This window comes from Atractosteus spatula, chromosome 22 (genome assembly GCF_055471065.1).
Source record: "Atractosteus spatula isolate fAtrSpa1 chromosome 22, fAtrSpa1.hap1, whole genome shotgun sequence".
In the NCBI taxonomy this organism is placed as follows: domain Eukaryota; kingdom Metazoa; phylum Chordata; class Actinopteri; order Semionotiformes; family Lepisosteidae; genus Atractosteus; species Atractosteus spatula.
Genome location: NC_142727.1, coordinates 3,965,941 through 3,986,561, shown reverse-complemented (window position 1 = coordinate 3,986,561; position 20,621 = coordinate 3,965,941). Strand labels below are relative to the sequence as shown.

The window sequence follows — 20,621 nt, the reverse complement described above, 5'->3', positions numbered from 1 at the left end:
CGGGAGCCGAGGGGCCGGGCTGTAGGGCTGGTGTGGCTCCGCAGGGTGACGTCCTGTCCACGCCCGGGGCTGAGGGGCCAAGCGGTCGGGCTGTAGGGCTGGTGTGGCTCCGCAGGGTGACGTCCTGTCCACGCCCGGGGCTGAGGGGCCGAGCCGGGAGCCGAGGGGCCGGGCTGTAGGGCTGGTGTGGCTCCGCAGGGTGACGTCCTGTCCACGCCCGGGGCTGAGGGGCCGAGCCGGGAGCCGAGGGGCCGGGCTGTAGGGCTGGTGTGGCTCCGCAGGGTGACGTCCTGTCCACGCCCGGGGCTGAGGGGCCGAGCCGGGAGCCGAGGGGCCGGGCTGTAGGGCTGGTGTGGCTCCGCAGGGTGACGTCCTGTCCACGCCCGGGGCTGAGGGGCCGAGGGGCCGGGCTGTAGGGCTGGTGTGGCTCCGCAGGGTGACGTCCTGTCCACGCCCGGGGCTGAGGGGCCGAGCCGGGTGCCGAGGGACCGCCCTCCTGTCCTCTACTGCGGCTGCTCCAGGAGGGCGTAGCTGGAGTGTCTTTCTCGTTCACGATGGGAATGCTGTGATCTGTCGCCATGACGGGCTGCTCACCAACCACAATCACAGCTCATTCTGCAGGAGTGATTTGCGATTTGCATACGAACTCTTTTAAACTCTTGAGTTCATGCTCTGTCTCAGCGGTGAGTGCTAAAGCAGAGTCCATATTAATGCACGTAAAAAAATCAAGCAGTCAGGACGATTGGACAAAGAACTGCCAGCAGGTCTGGTGCTGTGATCCAGTTTGTCTTTAGACCGCGCCAGTTCGTGTGGAGAACCGTTTAATGCAGAACGTCTATAGCCAAATGAGAGAAAATGGGCTGTGTGAGGCTGTTTGAAATGCCTCTGCTCATTGTAAGCAAAGATGTGCTAACAGGAAAAAAAATACAAGCAAGTACTTGGGAACTGCCTAATCTGGACAAATTTATTTTTCAAATGAGCAACATCCAACACACCTGCAACCCAAAAAGATACACAATGAAACAAAAAGTAATGGCATGCAGTGTGGTGTTCCCACACGTGATTATACTGTACAGTGCCATGAAAAAAAGGATTCACCCCCCTTCCTGTGGGTCCTAGCCGCTGTTACTGAGATTTGAGGAGGGAGGCGGAGATCTGCAGCCCTGGTACCAGTGAGCCCCAGGTGACCATCAAGCCCACAGGTTCTCTAGGCCTGCAGCAGCTGAACTGGGATGTTCCGCAGGTAACCTGTTCAACTGAGGAGTGCAGAGATCACCTAGGAGCAAATTCTGAGTCCCCTTCAGCTGTTAGACTGCAGTTCTGATAATTGAACTAATTACTAGCTCCGTTCATCAATAACATGCAGATTTTTAGAATTTTAGAAATAGATTATGTGTAGGACTGGCAGGACCAGGGTTACAGACCCCTGGAGTCACTGGACCGGGCCTCTCCGGGACCGGGGTTACGGACCCCTGGAGTCACTGGACCGGGCCTCTCCGGTACCAAAATGCTTTGCAGCTTGATTCATGCAATCAAGAGGCACAGTAAACAAGTTATTGCACGCACTGTGTTGAGCAAAGGCAGGAGTAGAGCTCGCCTTTGCAGAAACTCTTATCAAGCCCTGCCTGCTAGATGTTGTGGGTGTGTTGTTACACAAAGCAACTGCAAAACAAGTCGAGTGTCCTTCTCCAACCGCAGAGTCAGTTACCGTACTGATTTTATAGCAAGACATTATACTCCCCATTAAAACATTGCGACTCACTTTATCTTCAGCTTGATGAATTAATACACCCCAGTAGTGTTCTGGCGCTTGTATACTTTAAACGCAATGCTGTTTGTGTCTGTGTGTGCCCTGCGATGGACGAGCGTCTCGTCCAGGGTGTGCCCTGCCTTGCGCCCATTGCATGCTGGGATAGGCTCCTGCTCCACCGCAGCCCTCAATTAGAAAGAATTCAGAACATGGATGGGGGGTTTTACAGGGAGATAGCATTGTATTTTATCAGCTTTCATCTGGGCACACTGAGCTGGATACACCCTGGACAAATCATTGCAGGGCACACACCAGGGCCACTTTTCCCAGAAGCCTGGTCTGTTCCTGAGCTGTGGGATAAAGATCGATCCTGGGGATCCCGGCCTCCGCGGCCAGCGAGCTCTAGGGCAGGACGCACTCTACGGGCTCCTGCGAGTCGGGGAAGAGGTGGCAGTTGAAGGGCCAGCCGACGGTCAGCTGGTCCAGGGCCGGCCGGCACTGCTGCTCCGCGGAGACGCACACCGAGCGGCACGGCTGCAGCACCCCGCCCTCCGCGCTGCACTGCGGCACGAAGACGGCGCACACCAGCCGGCGCAGCGCCGGGAAGCAGGCCAGCTCCGTCAGGACCTGCGGGGGGAGCCCAGCCGGAGGTGAGATCCCTGCTCCGCCCTTCCGGGCTCCGCCAGCACCCCCCGCCCCCCAAAAACCCGCCGGCTGGCGATGAAATCCTATCCTCTTTCGCGTGGCTGGGATCTGATCGCGGAACTCCTCAGCGGTGAATTCTGCTACACTGAAAGAGCGGGTCTGCTGCTGCTGCATACTGTACCGATCTGCACTGCCTGGGGTTCAAGTGGCTGAGGTCACTTCTATAACCTGCCCAGCTCTGTTCCAGGTCAATATCAAGCAGCCTGCTGCTGCCACTGAGGCATCGGCAGCTATTTCTAGAGTAATGCACCACACTGGGGAGCTGGAGGTTTTTGTATTTAAAATTGCTGGAGCGTGCTTAAATGTAGGACTTCACTGGGACTCGGTTCATGGGAAGATGGGGTCGGGCTTCACCGAGACAAAGGGGCAAATGATTTGCTGCATGGAGGAAGCAGAGATTGTCATGTCATGTCATTTGCCAAACCGCTTTATACCAAACGAAAGCTTACCCGGCAAACGACGAGCGCGAGGCAGGGTACACCCTGGATGGGACGCCAGTCCATCTCAGGGCAAGTGCAAGCCCATCATACACGGGGACAATTTGGAGGCCACGGTAAAGGCTGAGGGAGGAAATCTGGCCCGGACACCGGGATAACTCCCTACTCTTATTGAGAAACGCCCAGGGATCTTTAACGACCACTGAGAGTCGGGACCTCGGTTTAACGTCTCATCCGAAAGACGGAGCAGAGATTGTATGAAACGAAAAAAGTTTCAAGAAGAACCCCGTGACTTTATTTCGATGCAAAACCTCACGCTTCACGGAAATAGGATCGCTCAAATGGAACTGTACTAACGAGCAGCTCAGCAACACGTTTTGCTGGTAGCAGACTGTGCTCTTAAACCTGACCACAGATCACGTGTCATTGCAGGGGACACTGCGTTGCACGTTCACGGAAAGGAATGGTGAAACCGTCACGAACGCCATCAGACTCGCACCTGCTGTGCATTTCTGCACAACGATGTCCAGGAACCACTTGTGATCGGTTTTCAGCACTGCTCTGAAAGCATCTTCTCGTACTATCATTCTGCTCGAGCTAACCTATGCCTCTCAGCACCCTATGTCGGCCCTGAGACAACTTAGCCAGGATGCACGCCGCTTGCAGGGAGCTCACCCGACCTTATAGTGCTTCAGGGCGTTGGCTGCCTCCCTCTGGTCGGAGATGGAGAGCCAGATGTTGGGGAAGGAAGTCAGGTTGTAGCTCAAGCCCTGGCACATCTCCACTTTGATGGGCTCACAGGGCGATGCTGGGGACACAGTACAGTTAGACGGTGTATAATGAGTTTCAATACGGTGAGGAGCTGCAGAACATCTGAAATAGCAGCATCTGTTTCTTTCCAAAAGGGTTTCAAGGTGTGTATCACTCCCAGTAAATCAGTCAATCAGAATTTTGCTCAGCCACCTGTTCCAGTTCCTTCAAAGCTGAGCAAGACCAATTCCTAATGCAAGAAATTGTATATGGCCGACAAAGTGATCTGATCTTACTGAAAGCGGGGTACGTCGTGTTGTCGCAGCCCCGTTCGTCTGCGCCATCCGGGCAGTCGGTCCAGCCGTCACACACCCACTCCGTCGCCCGGCACTCTCCGTTTCCACAGGAGAACTGCCGGGGGCCACATGTCCCTGCAGGCTCAGAATACAGCACATCCTGGTGAACTTTGCACCCAGGACCTCGAGGAACACACCCCCCCCCCCTCAACGTGCGTCCCCTTGTTCTATAAAAGTGGTCTGTGTGTGATCGTCGCGGTTCCGCGCGGGCTCGTGCCCTCCGCCACCCGTTCCGTCCCGCAGTACCTGGGGCGCGAAACCAGGGTCTCTGGCGTAACGCAACAGGGAACCAGCCGGGTGAGCTAAAGGAGACCTCCCCCAGCCCAGGCGGCCGAGGTCCCTGCTACGCGCGGGGACGGCGCTGATGTCACCGTATCTGAACTAGCTCCGCTACATTTGCTAAATTCCAAACATTTCTGCAGCACGCTTGCACAGAAGGCCACGTGTTTTGACTTGGTTTGTTACCAAGTCAAGTTCTGTGTATTTACTATGTATCAATATCTGCATGAATGAGCTCATTCCATAACGGGCGATGCAGGCTTTTCAGGACGTAATGATGGGATTCTTTTGTAATCGGATTCTGAGTTTAACATGATTTTGCTTTATGTGCTGCCCTTCTGTCTTTACCCAGAAAACATCTGCCTGAGGTCCCTGAGCTTGAAAATGACGCCATTAAATTAGGAGTACAATGTTAGGCCAATTTGCAGAAATTGATTTCTTTAACTACCTGGACAGAACCTTAAATGCATATCTTATTTCTGCATCCATGACTTATTTTGGCTTAAGATAAAACGTGGAGAATTAATAAATAGCCCTTTGCGTTCATTATGTAACTGCACTGGGCTCGGAATTGTAAACTTGAAAATCCAAAGAGTTTGAACCTCGGAGGTAGACAGTGTGACACGGGGGAACTCACTTTCCTCAGCAACAATGGCCTGATAAGTAGCGTAGAAGCCGCTGTCTGATACGCCCTCGTCGGCCACGAACAGCACAGTCACTACCCGGCCGGAGGAGATCAGCTCGGGAGGTGGGTGAGAGCCACAGAACCTGGAGATCACAGGGAGAGGCATCACTGGCGTTTCTGCACTCAGGCCAGGCAATCCTGTGTCACAGCATGGGGAAATGTGCTCTGTGCGTGTCATTACAACCTCCTGCCACAGCAGGAGCTGATTTACACAAGGATCATATTCCAGTTTTGCCCTGCATGAAGGTCGGTGTCAAGACCGGCAGGCAGCTCAGGGTCAGTGAAAGTAGAGCTTGTTTTTAATCAGAACATGTGTATGTTGGCTATTTGACATTAGGCCTAGTCAACTGTCATGTGCACAAGGGCATTTCTGTAAAATAAAAAGGGGGCAGAGAGATTTGCATGTTAATAATAATAATAATAATTGCTTACACTTATATAGCGCTTTTCTGGACACTCCACTCAAAGCACTTTACAGGTAATAGGGACCTTCCCACCACCACCACCGATGTGCAGCCCCACCTGGATGATGTGACGGCAGCCATAGTGCGCCAGAACGCTCCCCACACATCAGCTATCAGTGGGGAGGAGAGCAGAGTAATGAAGCCAATTCATAGATGGGGATTATTAGGAGGCCATGACTGGTAAGGGCCAATGGGAAATTTGCCCAGGATGCCGGGGTTACACCCCTACTCTTTTCGAGAAACGCCCTGGGATTTTTAATGACCACAGAGAGTCAGGACCTCGGTTTTACCAAAGGACGGATGACTGAGGGGGCGTGTCTAACCTGCCCAGCACTTGACTGTTTTCGGGATCTGCGCCATCCTGGACCTCCACAAAGTCAAATTCGCACACCTCCTGCGTCTCCAGGCTAAAGTTGCGGAAGGTCAGTTTGACGACGTGGCCCTCCGGCACGGATATCTGCCACACACACAGCTGTGGTGATAGATCAGACAGTGTCCACATATAATATTGTTATATGTAACCTTAACGTCAGAAGAATGAGTCGAGGAACAACCACTTCCCATTCTAATTCCATCCACCCATTTTCTAATCCATTACAGGGCCACTGGGAAGCTGGAGCCTTGTCCCAACACATACAGCTGGCAGACTGAACAACAGTGTCCAGCTTAAGATGGGAATTCTGGGATTCTGGGAATTCTGGGATAAGATGGGATGCAGAAATAGGCAAGAATGGCAAGAGACCTACCTCTTCTTGAAGATAATATATCTAGAACTGTATAAACCACAAAAGAAGAAGAAATATTGGCTACATTAACAAGTGAAAGCCTTAGGAAGGTAAAGCTGTCGGGGGCTGACACTGCACCAGTTGGACACCAACAGAAGGAGCATAAAGGGGAAGGAGCTCATCACTGTAGCAGCCAGGGACAGCAAGAGCTGTGAATGAGGAGGCCTTAACCCACTGCAGACTGATGTCGTGCGCTTGCAGCTCAGTGACCAGGGTGGCTCCAATGGGGGCAGCAAAAAGCAAGACTGGAGGAAGGGGGAAAAGGAAACAATGAATACAGGCTGGGGCAGTTTGTACTGTGGGTTTATTGCTTGACCAGAGACAGAAAAAGAGGTAAGCAGAGAACAGACCAAGCAGGATTAGGAGAAGAAAGAAGGGGGGAGGGAACCACCACAGTTGTTCAGAGGTCCTGGAAGGGTTGATGATATCTGCTGAACTCACAGAGCTGGAGAGCTGCTTGTTCGAGCAGAGTTGAGAAAGTAGCTTCTGTCTTGGCTTGTAGGAGGTGAATGCCATAAAGACAGGGTCTTAATAATGCCCAGTAGACCTCTGACTCTGACAAATCAGAAAAGCTGACTGCTAGAACAGATATGTGCATCCATGGAATAGTTATGTACAGTAAGTGCTTCATTAGAATTAGACTTCCTCCTGAGCTCTTGTTAAATAAACACCATTAATCAATTATTATTCTTGTTTACAGGTCAAGAAAATAATCAGGTAAATCAATCCTATATCAATACCTGCTGGTGAGGGTAGGGCTTCGGGTGGTTTGGGCTGGACAGTGAGCCTTCAGTCCCAGTTTCCTGTCCCCCACACTCTGTGAGAAGAGAATCTGATCAGCATGAGAATGATCACACTGCGCATCTCTCAGTATGGGCTGAACCGCCTGACAGTGAACATTACAGAGCTGAACTACAGCCTATGATTCACCGCAGGACTCTCTGCCCCTAGATCAAGCACTGTCCCAAGTGACACTATCATTTTCATTTGAGACTTTCAGGAAGAGAGACATTTTGCACCCATTATCTACAAATATTATCCTCTAGAGATCTTAATGATTCATTTGACATTAAAACATTTCTATAACACATCATCAAGCCTTGCTGATGCTATGATTGCAATTAAACATCTTTTCATGAAGTTTTAAGCTACTATTAAAGTGACTTCATGGATTAAAAGTGTCAAACTCAGTGCCTGGAGGGATTAGATAGATAGATATGACTTTATTGATCCCGTAGGGAAATAGTGTCTTGTGGTTTTCACAAGCTCTGAGCTCTCCATTACATACTGTAGATGGTCTAATTATTTAAATAAATGAATAATTTTTAATACTTCTATCCAGGTTGAAAGGTGTTTTATATTGTAGGTAACTGTACTTTTACTGAAGTGTTCTTTTTCAGTAATGAAAAATTCTTTAGATATATACAGTAATTAAGAAAAAATTTAATTGACTGTTCATGTCGGACCAAAAACCAGAAGACAATGTATTCTACTGTATGAAGAGGAAATCACATTTATAATAAGTTTTAGTCAATGTGGAATTGGTCATGTAAAAACAGAAATTCTGTAGAAGTATTCCTCTCAATAACACATACAGTACTTGACTTATGTTGCCTGTGACCTCTGACCTTTGTGCTTTTGGCTGCAGTTGGCTTCGTCAGTGCGATCCAGGCAGTCCGGGTGGCCGTTGCACACAGCTGATGGCAGCACACAGCGTCCCCCATCACAGAAAAACTCCTCCCTGGAGCAGCTCTCTGAGGAGCACACAACAGAGACTGTAGGGCCGAGTACACTTTTAAAGTTCAATTACATGAATACATTCCTCTTTAGATCCAAGTGCTACAGTCAGTTACAAGGCGAGGGCCAAGCCTGGCCCATCCCTGGCCAGGTGAGATGAGACTGGCCCATCCCTGTCCTGTCCCCACTGGCCCACAGCACACACTAGACTCTCACACAGTGCAGTACACACCCTGGCCAGGTGAGATGGCCTGTCCCCACTGGCCCACAGCACACACTAGACTCTCACACAGTGCAGTACGTACCCTGGCCAGGTGAGATGGCCTGTCCTGTCTCCACTGGCCCACAGCACACACTAGACTCTCACACAGTGCAGTACACACCCTGGCCAGGTGAGATGGCCTGTCCCCACTGGCCCACAGCACACACTAGACTCTCACACAGTGCAGTACGTACCCTGGCCAGGTGAGATGGCCTGTCCTGTCCCCACTGGCCCACAGCACACACTAGACTCTCACACAGTGCAGTACGCACCCTGGCCAGGTGAGATGGCCTGTCCTGTCCCCACTGGCCCACAGCACACACTAGACTATCACACAGTGCAGTACGCACCCTGGCCAGGTGAGATGGCCTGTCCTGTCCCCACTGGCCCACAGCACACACTAGACTCTCACACAGTGCAGTACGCACCCTGGCCAGGTGAGATGGCCTGTCCTGTCCCCACTGGCCCACAGCACACACTAGACTATCACACAGTGCAGTACGCACCCTGGCCAGGTGAGATGGCCTGTCCTGTCCCCACTGGCCCACAGCACACACTAGACTATCACACAGTGCAGTATGTACCCTGGCCAGGTGAGATGGCCTGTCCTGTCTCCACTGGCCCACAGCACACACTAAACTCTCACACAGTGCAGTACACACCCTGGCCAGGTGAGATGTCCTCTCCCCACTGGCCCACAGTACACACGAGACTCTCACACAGTGCAGTACACACCCTGGCCAGGTGAGATGTCCTCTCCCCACTGGCCCACAGTACACACGAGACTCTCACACAGTGCAGTTCGTACCCTGGCCAGGTGAGATGTCCTGCCTGGCCCACAGTACACACTAGACTCTCACACAGTGCAGTACGCACCCTGGCCAGGTGAGATGGCCTGTCCTGTCCCCACTGGCCCACAGCACACACTAGACTCTCACACAGTGCAGTACACACCCTGGCCAGGTGAGTTGGCCTGTCCCCACTGGCCCACAGTACACACGAGACTCTCACACAGTGCAGTTCGTACCCTGGCCAGGTGAGATGTCCTGCCTGGCCCACAGCACACACTAGACTCTCACACAGTGCAGTACGCACCCTGGCCAGGTGAGATGGCCTGTCCTGTCCCCACTGGCCCACAGCACACACTAGACTCTCACACAGTGCAGTACGCACCCTGGCCAGGTGAAATGGCCTGTCCCCACTGGCCCACAGCACACACTAGACTCTCACACACTGCAGTACGCACCCTGGCCAGGTGAGATGGCCTGTCCTGTCCCCACTGGCCCACAGCACACACTAGACTCTCACACACTGCAGTACGCACCCTGGCCAGGTGAGATGGCCTGTCCTGTCCCCACTGGCCCACAGCACACACTAGACTCTCACACAGTGCAGTACGTACCCTGGCCAGGTGAGATGGCCTGGTACTGTGCCAGGAAGCCACTTGCTCCAATACTGCTGTCAGAGCGGAAGATGACGTGAAGAGAGTTGCTGTTGGTGTTCACTGTAGCTGGCGCGGTATTGCCACAATATCTGACAGGAAAAGGCAAGGAATTATCATTTAAAAAAACATCAAAAACACCACACATTTTTTACTTTTAAAATCTCCGGTATCAAAGTGCTCAAAGTATCCAAGTAACATACTGTATCTAAGTGAAGAAGCGCAACATTTTTTTCCTCGATATCAGCTTGAAGATAAAATAGCTCGTTCAGGAAAATAGTTCATAGAAGCTTTTAACTTAACAAATGTTCAGGATTCCTACATATCCCCCAGTATTATGATTTACAGAAGCGCGTAGATGAAAAAAAACATTTCATACAGTATGTTATCTCGGAATTATAAGAAAATGATCTCATAATGAAGAAATAGTACATTATCTAGTATACTGAGATAGTGTATTATCTTATCACATACAGTATTACAGTATACAAAGTGATAATCACAGGAGAGCACAATTGTAATGACAAAATTAGCTACAGTATGTTGTGTCAGTGATGAACTGGATTCAGTGCCTGAAAGCTTTAGATAAGACCCTCATAAAAGGTTGATTTTCAAATGAAAAGCCATAAGAATGCAGGGGACTGCCGGCATATAGATGAGACCACACAAGGGCCACAATTTCTAATTGGGATCTAAGCAGTGATTTGACTCGGGGATCTGTTGCTCTCGATTTCCCTGAGCTAAATCCCCAATACACAGGAGCTTCTAAACGAGTTAAGGGTCCATGTTAAATCTGAAGTTGATACAAAAAATGTAGGGGGTAGAAGACAGACATAGTGACAAGCAAATTGCAAAAGGCTTAGACGCAATGATGTTTGTTTAAAGCCACCCGCTGGGGTGCAAACTGGACACACCTGTCTTAATTGATTATTGGTATCCAGTGGGAATGCAATTCCACAGGTGGAACAGAGCATGTGTGATTGGCTCAGTGGGTAACTGGCCACGCCCCTTGATCCGTAATCAGGTGTATATCAGCAGCCAGGAGGAGCTGGGCTAGAGGTTTGTGTGTAGCCTCGTGCAGAAAGATTTGATGGTCTACCTGTGCTTTAAGAGCAGGAGACAAGACTGCAGTCTGCTGGATGGGGTAAGTATGGAAAAGCTTGAGGGTTTTGTTTCAGATTCAAGTATAGTTGGGAGACTGTGTGAATGGTTAAGTGCAACAGGATGATCATTTCTATCTAAAGACCTGTTTCTTCAGATAATGGGAAGAGTGGCTGTAAAGGTATTTTCTGTTAAGAGTGACAGGGTGTCCCTGAGAAAAAGGGATAAGTGGGTCTTGTACTGTATATTGGAGAGACCTGGAGCAGTCAAAAGGAATTTACCCATCGCAGACTTCCAGAGACTGACTAAAGAGTGGCTCTTCAGATTGGTGGAGGAATTAGAGTGACTTCAGTTTCTTAGACAGGTTATCAGATCTTGTTAAAGTTGGTTAACTGTAAAGGTATTGAATTCTGAATTAAGAACAAAATTGAACTTTTGTTAAAGTAGTGTTTAGATGCTATATTGTTGCAAGTTGCTGGTCTGGCCATGAGTGAGAGCAAGAGCTTGTTCAAATTGTGGTTTGTAGCAGCCCTTCCTGCTCACTAGTCACCACACTGTGCAAAGGATGGTCACTGCAGTAATGTTCCAGCATGATCTGCACAGACATTTTAACAAGTAAGCTTTTATTGGCAAAGCTATCTGAAATTGAGAGCGATATTTCTATTGGATTAAAAGATGTATTCACAAGCCTATTTGTTTACAGTGTAATAAGGCTAAAATGCCTCACTGGAGGTCTTGTTAGAGCTCTTGTGCACATACCCTGGAATAACATCTACTGTGTGATGTACACCGTAACAAATTGGAGGTTTAACATTTTATTGTGGTTTGAAATGCACTCATAATGTTGATTTTTCTAACCCCCATATAAAAATAAGTCACTTTAAAAGGAACTGTTACTGAAAAGTACTGAGGGAGGAATGAGGGAGCAGTGGGTGGTGCAAGCTCCCCCAAAAGGGGACCATCTGTATGTCCAGGAGCCTGGAGGGGTTCTGTTCTGGGGATGTGGTGAGGGGCCACACTATAACGCATGTGTATTCAGGTGATGTGGAGCTCTTGCAGTTTGAGTTGTCCTTCACTACACAAGTTTCATTCTCCCGCTCCTGATAAGTGATGCTGGTTGTAGGCCCCCCCCACGCACTATGGATGACTTGGACATGCAGGAAGACGTGTGAAAGAATCTGGGTGTTGATGTACAACAAGCAATGCCTGAGAGCCAAAAATACAGAACGCTTGCTAAATGGCAGGAAGTGTGATGTTTAGTCTGGTAAAGTGATTTATTTTTTTTACAGTGCTTCTGTAAGACCTCCCTTAAAATAGTGTTCAGTTTTTTCTTGCAAACGGATATTAAGCTTGATAGATGGGCTTCAAGAATGAGTCCTGGTTTGGGGGGGGTTGTCATGCTGTGTAGATGTGATAAGGTAGCAAAATAAAGACAAAGGAGATTAACTGAATGATAGTCTTAAGAGACAAATACTTCTTCACCCAGCAGCTGTGGGAGTGGTATTGCTACAGCCTTCCCAACTATGTAGTTGAGGTCAAAATTCTGGGCACTTACAGTATGTAATGGCTGAATAAAACCGCTTCCTTGCAGTTTTGGGGCCCTGGGTTTAATTCCTGGGGTTCTCTCTGTAAGGGGTTTGCATGTTCATGTTCCCTCCCGGAGACACGCTGGTAGATTTAATTGACTTCTGTGAGAACTGACCCTGGTGTGAGTTTGTGTGTGCCCTGAGATGGACTGGTGTCCCATCCAGGGTGTACCCTGCCTTGTGCCCACTGCTTGCTGGGATAGACTCCTGCTCCTCCCGTGACCCTGGATTGGATAAAGTAGTTGGTGGGGGGGGGGGGTGGAGGAAACGAATGGAAGTTCAATTGGATCCTAACGAATGTGAAAGGAGGACAGGGTGGAGCTGGCTGATCTCGAGCTCGGCGAGAGCCACGTGGCGCGGACATCTTTAAAGGCGACCTCGGCCGTACCTGGCGAGGAAGGTGCCGTCGCCGCTGCTGCCGTTCTCCCCCCGGATCTCCAGCCAGTCGAAGAGGCAGGGCTGGCGCCCCTCCACCGCCAGCGAGGAGATGTGCAGCTGCACGAGGGAGGGGGGCCTGACCTGGATGATCCAGACACACACAGAGTCAGGGGGGTAGTTAGCGGGGTAGTTCGGAGAACTGAAGGTGCCCCCTTGGTCGCTCAGGATCCCGCCACAGTCTGAGAAGGCAGAAGAGAGCAAGGAGAGCCCGCGTTCTTGCAGGAAGTGGTAGATCACTCTACTGGGGTCCCCAGGGGGGGGGACAGGATGTCTAACTCGCAGGATGCACCCTTTCCCCTTTATAATACACTGGTTCTGCTTGAGCGAAGTTTGCAAAACAATATCTTCATGGCTAAATATAAAAGAGGAGTAAATTCAACACTTGCACAATAACCAAATCTCAAAATGGCTCCTCTTTATAAAATCTGTGACATATCAACATTCGACTATGGGGGAAAATGTATAAGCATCTCAAGTAACGCCTTTAATATGGCATGGGAGGGGTGGGAAAAATACCCTATGTTTATTAACCTACTTTTAAATGTCCCATCTGGCTCCCACTGAACACACTAGACTCCTAGCCAATACATTGGATTATTTTTTTTTGTATACAGTACCTTTTATGAGAACATGTTTAAGCTCTTGCATGGTTTTAAAGTTCTTTCTTCCATGTGCCAAATCTAGAGGTGCCCAGATTCTTTCAGAAGGGCATGAGAAAGATTACAAGTGAGAGGAGCCCATCGGACCATTTTGCTTGCCTGTCTGTTTGGTGGTTGATTTTAATTCCCTACAAATCCTTTTCTTAAAGCATCCCACAGTCCCCTTCACACCTTTAGGGAAGTTTTTTCTACAGTAAATGGCCACTTTCCTGTCCTTGTGTTGGTTGATGGGTTTCCAGGACTCAATATCTGAATCCGCAGTCCAGGTATGAACTTCTCTATTCTAAGCTGATAAGGTTGGAGTTTGTCATCTTTCTCTCTCTGAAGGGTGAAATGACAGCATGGTGGATAGGGGCCCAGGGTTCAATTCCTGGGGTGCTGTCTGGGTGGAGTTTGCATGTTCTCCCTGTGTTCATTTGGGTTTCTTCCGGGTGCTCCAGTTTCCTCCCACTGTCCAAAGACATGCTGGTGGGTTAACTGGCTTCTGGGAAAACTGGCTCTAGTGCGTGCGTGTGTGGGTGCCCAGCAGTGGACTGGCTTCTAGGATGTATCCTGCCTTGTGCCCTTTGCTGGAATAGGCTCCATCTCCCCATCATGACGCTTTGTTGGATGAAGTGGTCAGAAAATGCATGGATGTCTACCTGAAGAGCAAGTTGCTTCCTCCTTCTGTTGTGCTCACTTATTAAACTCAATGTGGATTTGTGAAATTTATAACCCTCTTCAGTTGTTAGGTTCTCTTGCACGGCTTGTGTTGTCATTGTAATTACAACTAAACCAACTCCTACCAACCCGATTGGATTGCCTAGAGACTTGCAGTAAAGCTTGGTTTTTGAGATGTTGCTGGCTCAGGTACAGTAGATCTAGAATACCTGCTTGGCTTGCGAGACTCGGTCACCCCCAGATTAAATCCACAGAAGAGGGTAAAAACCGAAGAGTATCACAAGGCACAGACAGATGAAGAAAAGGCTTCTCTCCAAAGAGAACCGTGACGACTCACTTGGTGCTGCTGTTGGGCTCCCTGGTGGTTGCTGGGGGGCAGTGTTGTCCTGTGTACTGGTGTTAGTGGGAAGGCTGGTGGTGTTCCAGGGGGGCTCTACACCCTCTCTCTGGGGCTCCGTCAAATCTGTAAAGAAATTTTGTGCATCTGCTCATGTCCATCATGGTCGACGTACACAAAACTCGCATGTGCTAAACTGAAAGCTGTTGCACTAGTTGACTAGTGTCATACTTTCCTAAAAGTCTTAAAAATGCAAAGCGTTTATGGTAAAATGAATATTCTGAAGCTTTAAAACTACAGACCACCTAATGCACACCTCAACCATACAACATATGGTATGAGATCAGAAAGTTATGTGATGTTGGATTGATGGTAGATTTCTCTCGCATGTAAAGTGGTATAATTTATGAAAGGTAATGGAAAATTGACTTGTTTGGAGTTTTTTCTTCTTGACCTAGTCAAGTAAAAGCACCAACTAGCCGTGATGCTTTTATTAACCTAATTGTTTTTTCCAAATGCCCTGAGATACAATTTAATAGAACCACCTGGTAATTCTGACCATAACGTTATATTTTGACATCTTTACCCTTTTCAGTTTCTACAAGTGGGTCCTTTAAAGAAGAAATGATTTTTTTTTTGAAGTAGTTTAGGCGGGGAGCTCCTCAGACTGCTCTGGATTTTTAAGGGCACCAATTCATATTTTTGGAGCATGCAGTTGCCTCCATCTCTCTATTTCTTATTAAATTTCACACGGCCTCTTATTGCTCATCTTGTGGCGGGTGGATGGTTACCACCTCTTCATAAACAGAGCCTGCTGGGAACTCGGAGCCCATCTGTTGACCACACCTGACTTCTTAATGACTAGAAAGCCGTGAATATGTTCGAACCTGCTCTTTGAGCAGGGCGTAATCAGTCTGCCACATGCTCTAGTTTCTGACGGCGCGTGGTGCTGTACTCACGGGCGTGGATCAGCAGCAGGGTCAGTCCCAGGCCGGCACCGAGGAGGAGCAGTGAGCCTGTGAGGAGTCGGGCTCTCGTCCCGCAGTGGGGACCCCCCCGCCTCCAGGCACGCAGCTGCTGCCCACCTGGAGCTGAGCACAGCACAGCACAGCCCTTCCTGAGATGAGGCTCTGACCAGCGCTTCCCCAACCCTTTCCCTGTCCCAAGCTGCTTCCTGCGCACTTCAGAAAATCGGCACTAGAGTTGCAAGAAATACCTCCCCCCCCCCCCCCCCCCTCCGGATCTGAAACGGGCTACGCTTTCAATGAAATATTTGACTTTGCTTTTCAGACTAGACTTGCAGGGTGAAACGGCTGTCTGATCTCTGGTACGGTGCTGGAGTGAGCTACACAGAGCTCTAAAAAACATCTACCTTTTTATAAGTACTGTATCGGAATCGGCTGCTGTACAATATTGGATCACAAAGGTCTTGGTTAAAGGGAAAGCTGGATGGTGGCCCACACTCACTGATGGTTCTGAAGTAAGATGGAGTGGTATCGGCAGGCTAAGAAACTTGGTCAGTTTTTAAAATGATCTTCATTCACGGTACATCCCAAAAGGTATCTAGTTTACCTTAACTAGATTGCAAACTGCTGTGGTACAGTAGCTGCAATATTTATTTTATTTTGTTAGACAAGCTTGAACTACATCCAGTTTTTGTCTGGATTCTTTCCTGTTCCAGGAGCCCTCATCTATACATTTATGGATATAGTACATATGTCCATAATGTTATATTATGCCAACCGCTATATGACCCTGCAGCTCAACACTGGAACCGACCGAAGCTCAGCAGGGGTGAGCCTGGATGGGAGACTCCTAGGAAAGCTGAGGCTGCTGCTGGAAGAGGTGTTAGTGGGGCCAGTAGGGGGCGCTCACCCTGCGGTCTGTGTGGGCCCTACTGCCCCAGTATAGTGAGGGGGACACTGTACTGTAAAAAGGTACAGTCCTTTAGATGAGATGCGAAACAGGTCCTGACTCTCAGTGGTCATTAAAAATCCCATGCTATTCCTCAAAAAGAGTAGAGGTGTTACCCCGGTAAATCCTGGTAAAATTTCCCCCTCGCCTTTACCAATCATGGCCTCTTCATAATCCCCATCTCTGAACTGGCTTCATCACTCTGCTCTCCTCCCCACTGAGAGCTGGTGTGTGGGGAGAGGACTGGAGCATCATCCAGGTGGGGCTGCACACGGGTGGGGGTGGAGGGGATCCCCATCATCTGTAAACTGCTTTGATAGGAGTGTCCAGAACAGCGCTATATGAGTCTAAGGGATTATTATTGTGTGTGTGTGTATATAAGGATGTCAATCTTGCAGGTGCCCAAGGGGAGGAGCTGTTCAAAAGAGGATGCCCATTGGGCGATTCATGACGGAGAAAATTTGTCGATGCACCACTGGCCCATCGGCACTAGGATTGGGGTCCCCTGTTCTAGGTAAAGAAACCCAGTTAGACGTGACGAATGAACGCCAGTGAGCTCACCTCCTCCTGCCGTTTGCCTGGGCTCTCTGCTGAGCTCTCCATTCCCGGGGCTGTTCCGAGTCTCTTCAGCCTCGCTCTCGGGTTCGAAGGCCGGGTTGCAGAACTCTGTCTGGAATGATTACAACTCCATGCATGACTGACCTGACGGACAGAGCAGCCCAGACAGGCCCCACAAGCACAGGAGAGGTGAGTGTTAAACGTGCTGCTGCTGCCCTGCCTTCTGTTTCCGATAAGGACTCTCCCAGGCCTCTTACAGAGCTTGTTAACTCCTCCTGGAGCCTGTCCAGGAGGCTTAGGGGACAAGGTATGAAAAGGATGCCAGTCCATTTAAGGACAGACATCAGACAATCTGGACACTGCAATTAACCTACTGTAGTGGGAATGTCTGTGGGAGCTAACACCATATCCCCTGCAAAATCTGCATGCGCTTGGGGCTTAGTAGGCCTCTACTCTTGCTGGTATCATATACTGTATACAGAAGTGTTTTGCTGCCACCTAGGGAAAAAAATCCTGAGATGACTCAAAATTTCGAGATGGCAACGATCATTTCACTGTATGAACAACCTGTACACTGTCCACAGACGGTCCCTACAAGCTATCGATAGGTGTGCTGGAACCGTGGGTTTAGTGCTCCTGACAATGGGCAACACTGCAAAATTTGCGTGGAAAGTACAAACGGTAACATTTTAATTATGAATAAACCCGAGGGGGGGAAAGGAGGCGTTGTACACAATCGGGAAACGTATTAAATGCCTTTGCTAGGGTTTACAGAAGTGTGGCATATTTTATCGCTATCCATCTGAATTAATGCTTCAGACAAAACTGGCGCCAGAAAGCACACAGGGGCTGCGTAGTTTTTTTTTTTCCGTCGCCTTTGTTGTATACAAATCATTTTACGTGGGCGTGAGCACTAATAGCCCTGCGCCGTACGGAGGGAGATGGACACTGAACAGGACACCGTCGCTGGCGACCTGATCCAAGGCCTTGAGTGTGACTTTAGTGCGAAGCGTTTCCCCCCCTGGAGCGGACGAGCAGCCTCGGACCCAGAGCTGAGAGGCGACATGACTTTCACCCTCGTCCGCCCATGAGGTACAGTAATTCAGAAGGGCAGCCGAACCCAAGCGTTTTGTCCGCATTTCTGGGGGGGGGTTGGACTTGTGCGGGACATTGGCATATGCTTGACTCGGTGACTTCTTACTTACACTTTTTTTTTTAAAAGCGACTCGTTATTGGTCGCCTTTCCAACTGGTCCTCACTATGCCGTTGCGGTGTAACGAGCCGTGGGTTGCTGTCTAAAGAAATATCGGGAGTGTCCGTTTGGGGAACTCTGAAAATGAGCAGGTTGAAGGAGCCCTCTCCTGCCTGAGCCTGGCTGCATCTCGCAGTGACCACAAGGCCTCTACTGTACCTTGTGCCTGTCGGAAGGTGTCGTTTCCATGGTGATTTCAGTGAAGTCAATCATCGCGGAGACGGGAAGGCTGCCGTCCGTTTCCGCCGTGCTCGCGCTGTCCGGCTGCCCTGTGCGACCGTAGTCACGTCAACCAGACGCCCTGGTTACGATCTAATGGCGTAGATCGCTTCTTTCATACAACACATCATAAAATTTAACTTTTAACCGTATCACTTTTTTCATATAACACATCTAAACTTTTAACGGTTACTATGTTTGAAAAAGTTACCTGATTTTTGGACGCCTCTGTTGAAGTGGAGGTTAAGGTTTGTAAACGGCCAACACCAACCTTTTTTCACTACTTTTACGTCCCGCGTAAAAAACACAATTCTTGCGCTTTTAAATCCATTTCTCGATAAACTTTTTTTTTTAAGAAGTCCGTGAAATCCTTGTGGGTAAAGTCTGAACACCCCCACCTGTAATAGCGTCCCAGTAGTGGCCTGGAAAAACGATCATGACCCGTTATTCCCGAATATGATTTGTTTTGTTGTTCGGCGTACTTCAATGCCTCTGTGTGAGGTAACGAGAGCGCCCAGAAACACTGAAAGAAGTGGTAATAGTTGAGCGGCTTGAAATGAAAAGGATTAATTCAGACTCTACACACTCCCAAATCCGAGTCAGCTGAGAAGCCTAATAAAGGAATGTCTTGGCACAAATCTTTCAAGCCAGGATTCAAAGCCTCACGCTTATTACCAAATGCATACTTTTGGCATTTCTGATGTATAATCAATGGGGGGGGAACAAGTGCTGCTACTGGGTCATGATTCCACACCTCAAGAGATCCTATATACAGTATACACTCGGCGATAAAGGACGATAGTGGGGCACACCACTTGAAATGTTAAAAGTAGCAGTGTTTATTGACCACTGGCTCTTCACAGAGAGTTTAAGTATTCCAGGTGAACTAAATGAAGGCTTGCTGGGATAGAAAATGGATGGATGGGTGGATGAAATAACTCGTATTCAATGCAGTCGTATGGACTGTGACCAATGTGTGGATGCGGTTGGGTTATTGAATCTTTGAGGAGCAGAAAAAAATCTTTTTGTCACATTGTTCCTGCCCCAACGATCAAGGCACTTCACTCGGAGCTCTTACTCTGTCGTTTGTTAGAGAACTTGCAAGAGGGTGCTGCCGTATTTATCAAGGTTTACTTTCACAATCAAGACAGTGAAGAAAACCGGTTAAAGAGCCATTCAGGATCATGGTAAACGCAATATAGCAGGCTATAGCAAGTATACTTTGAAACTGCACAGGTAGAGCCCAAATTGGGGCGCTACGATTTCAGTGAAGCCGATCATGAAGGAATGAGTTTTAGAGAAGTTGACTGGAAAAAGGAATATTAATTACTCGGGAAAGAATTAGTGGCAACAGTTTTCGGAGATTCTGCTCTAACCACAGAACACATTCATCCCTAGGGTGACCAGCAGCATTGAATGAATTGGTGAAGCAAACGTAAGGAAAAAGAAAGCAAGTTTGCCTTTGTAGTTCACATCGAACAAATAAAATTGAATTGAAACAAAATGCTAAAAGTGACAAATTTAAAAATAAATGACTTGATAGTGTGGAGCTGCAGCACAAAAAAAGCAAGTAATCTTTGCCCTTTTAAGTGTAACCTTGGAACACAGAAAATGCCACAGTCGGTCAACAACACTGATAAGTGCTCTGGTGCCATTCTCTTTAACACATTACTGTATATGCAAGTTGCCAAATTTTAAAAAAGTTCAGTATTCCACTGGAAGCAAATGGCCAGACTTCAGCATGGGAGCTCTGTGTGTCTTTTTAACTGTACTACTCGGTTTGTAGCTGTAATCGTATTAATGACTGGCTTTTTAGGAAAACTCGGCATTCCAGTGATGGGTCACATGCAGACTGCTGTTTCTGGGCTCATGAACTGGGAAGAAGCGGTGAAGGTTCTCTTCATACTTGCCGGCTGTGGTCTTGGGTGTCTCAGACACCAGACTGCTGTCCTGTTCCTCCCAGTGATGTCTTTGTCGGGAACATGCTGTGTGAACACCCTTCTGGTAGTCGTACCTGTAGGTGTGCAAGCTCTTGTAAAAGTGAAGATCTCTCCTCCTCTGGAGCTGTATGCTCACTCTCCTTCCTCTACCTGCCCTGTTTTGCTCTGTGGAAATGGAAAGCTGATGGTACTTTTCCCTAATGTTGTTAAACTCCTCATCTTCTCGATGGTGATACTCGGGCTCTCAAATCCGAAAGGTTTCTTTTATAATTTAAAAGTGAAATCCCTTTTTAACATGGCACTGAG

General features: G+C 48.8%; 1 protein-coding gene across 1 annotated transcript; it reads right to left on the bottom strand.

Annotated features, from left to right (window-relative positions):
- Positions 1-944: 944 nt before the first annotated feature.
- On the bottom strand, positions 945-18,938 carry mfrp (membrane frizzled-related protein). The gene is made up of 14 exons (XM_088939940.1): positions 18,587-18,938; positions 18,316-18,425; positions 16,908-17,016; positions 15,392-15,523; positions 14,433-14,558; positions 12,727-12,955; positions 9,613-9,743; positions 7,840-7,965; positions 6,952-7,028; positions 5,750-5,898; positions 4,915-5,045; positions 3,939-4,073; positions 3,573-3,700; positions 945-2,377 (listed from the first exon to the last, which is right to left on the bottom strand). Exons 2-14 carry the CDS (start codon positions 18,367-18,369, stop codon positions 2,153-2,155), a joined length of 1,752 nt encoding a protein of 583 aa, XP_088796066.1. The 5' UTR covers positions 18,370-18,425; positions 18,587-18,938; the 3' UTR covers positions 945-2,152.
- Between the last annotated feature and the right edge of the window lie 1,683 nt (positions 18,939-20,621).

What these genes read in the sequence shown, in the direction of transcription:
- mfrp (XM_088939940.1), bottom strand. Translation starts at nt 18,369, where the DNA reads ATGATTGACTTCACTGAAATCACCATGGAAACGACACCTTCCGACAGG. An exon ending in CCTGCTGCTGATCCACGCCC is followed by an intron (nt 14,559 to 15,391) that starts GTGAGTACAGCA and finishes ATTTCTTTACAG; the next exon opens with ATTTGACGGAGCCCCAGAGA. An exon ending in AACAGTCAAGTGCTGGGCAG is followed by an intron (nt 5,046 to 5,749) that starts GTTAGACACGCC and finishes TGTGATCTCCAG; the next exon opens with GTTCTGTGGCTCTCACCCAC.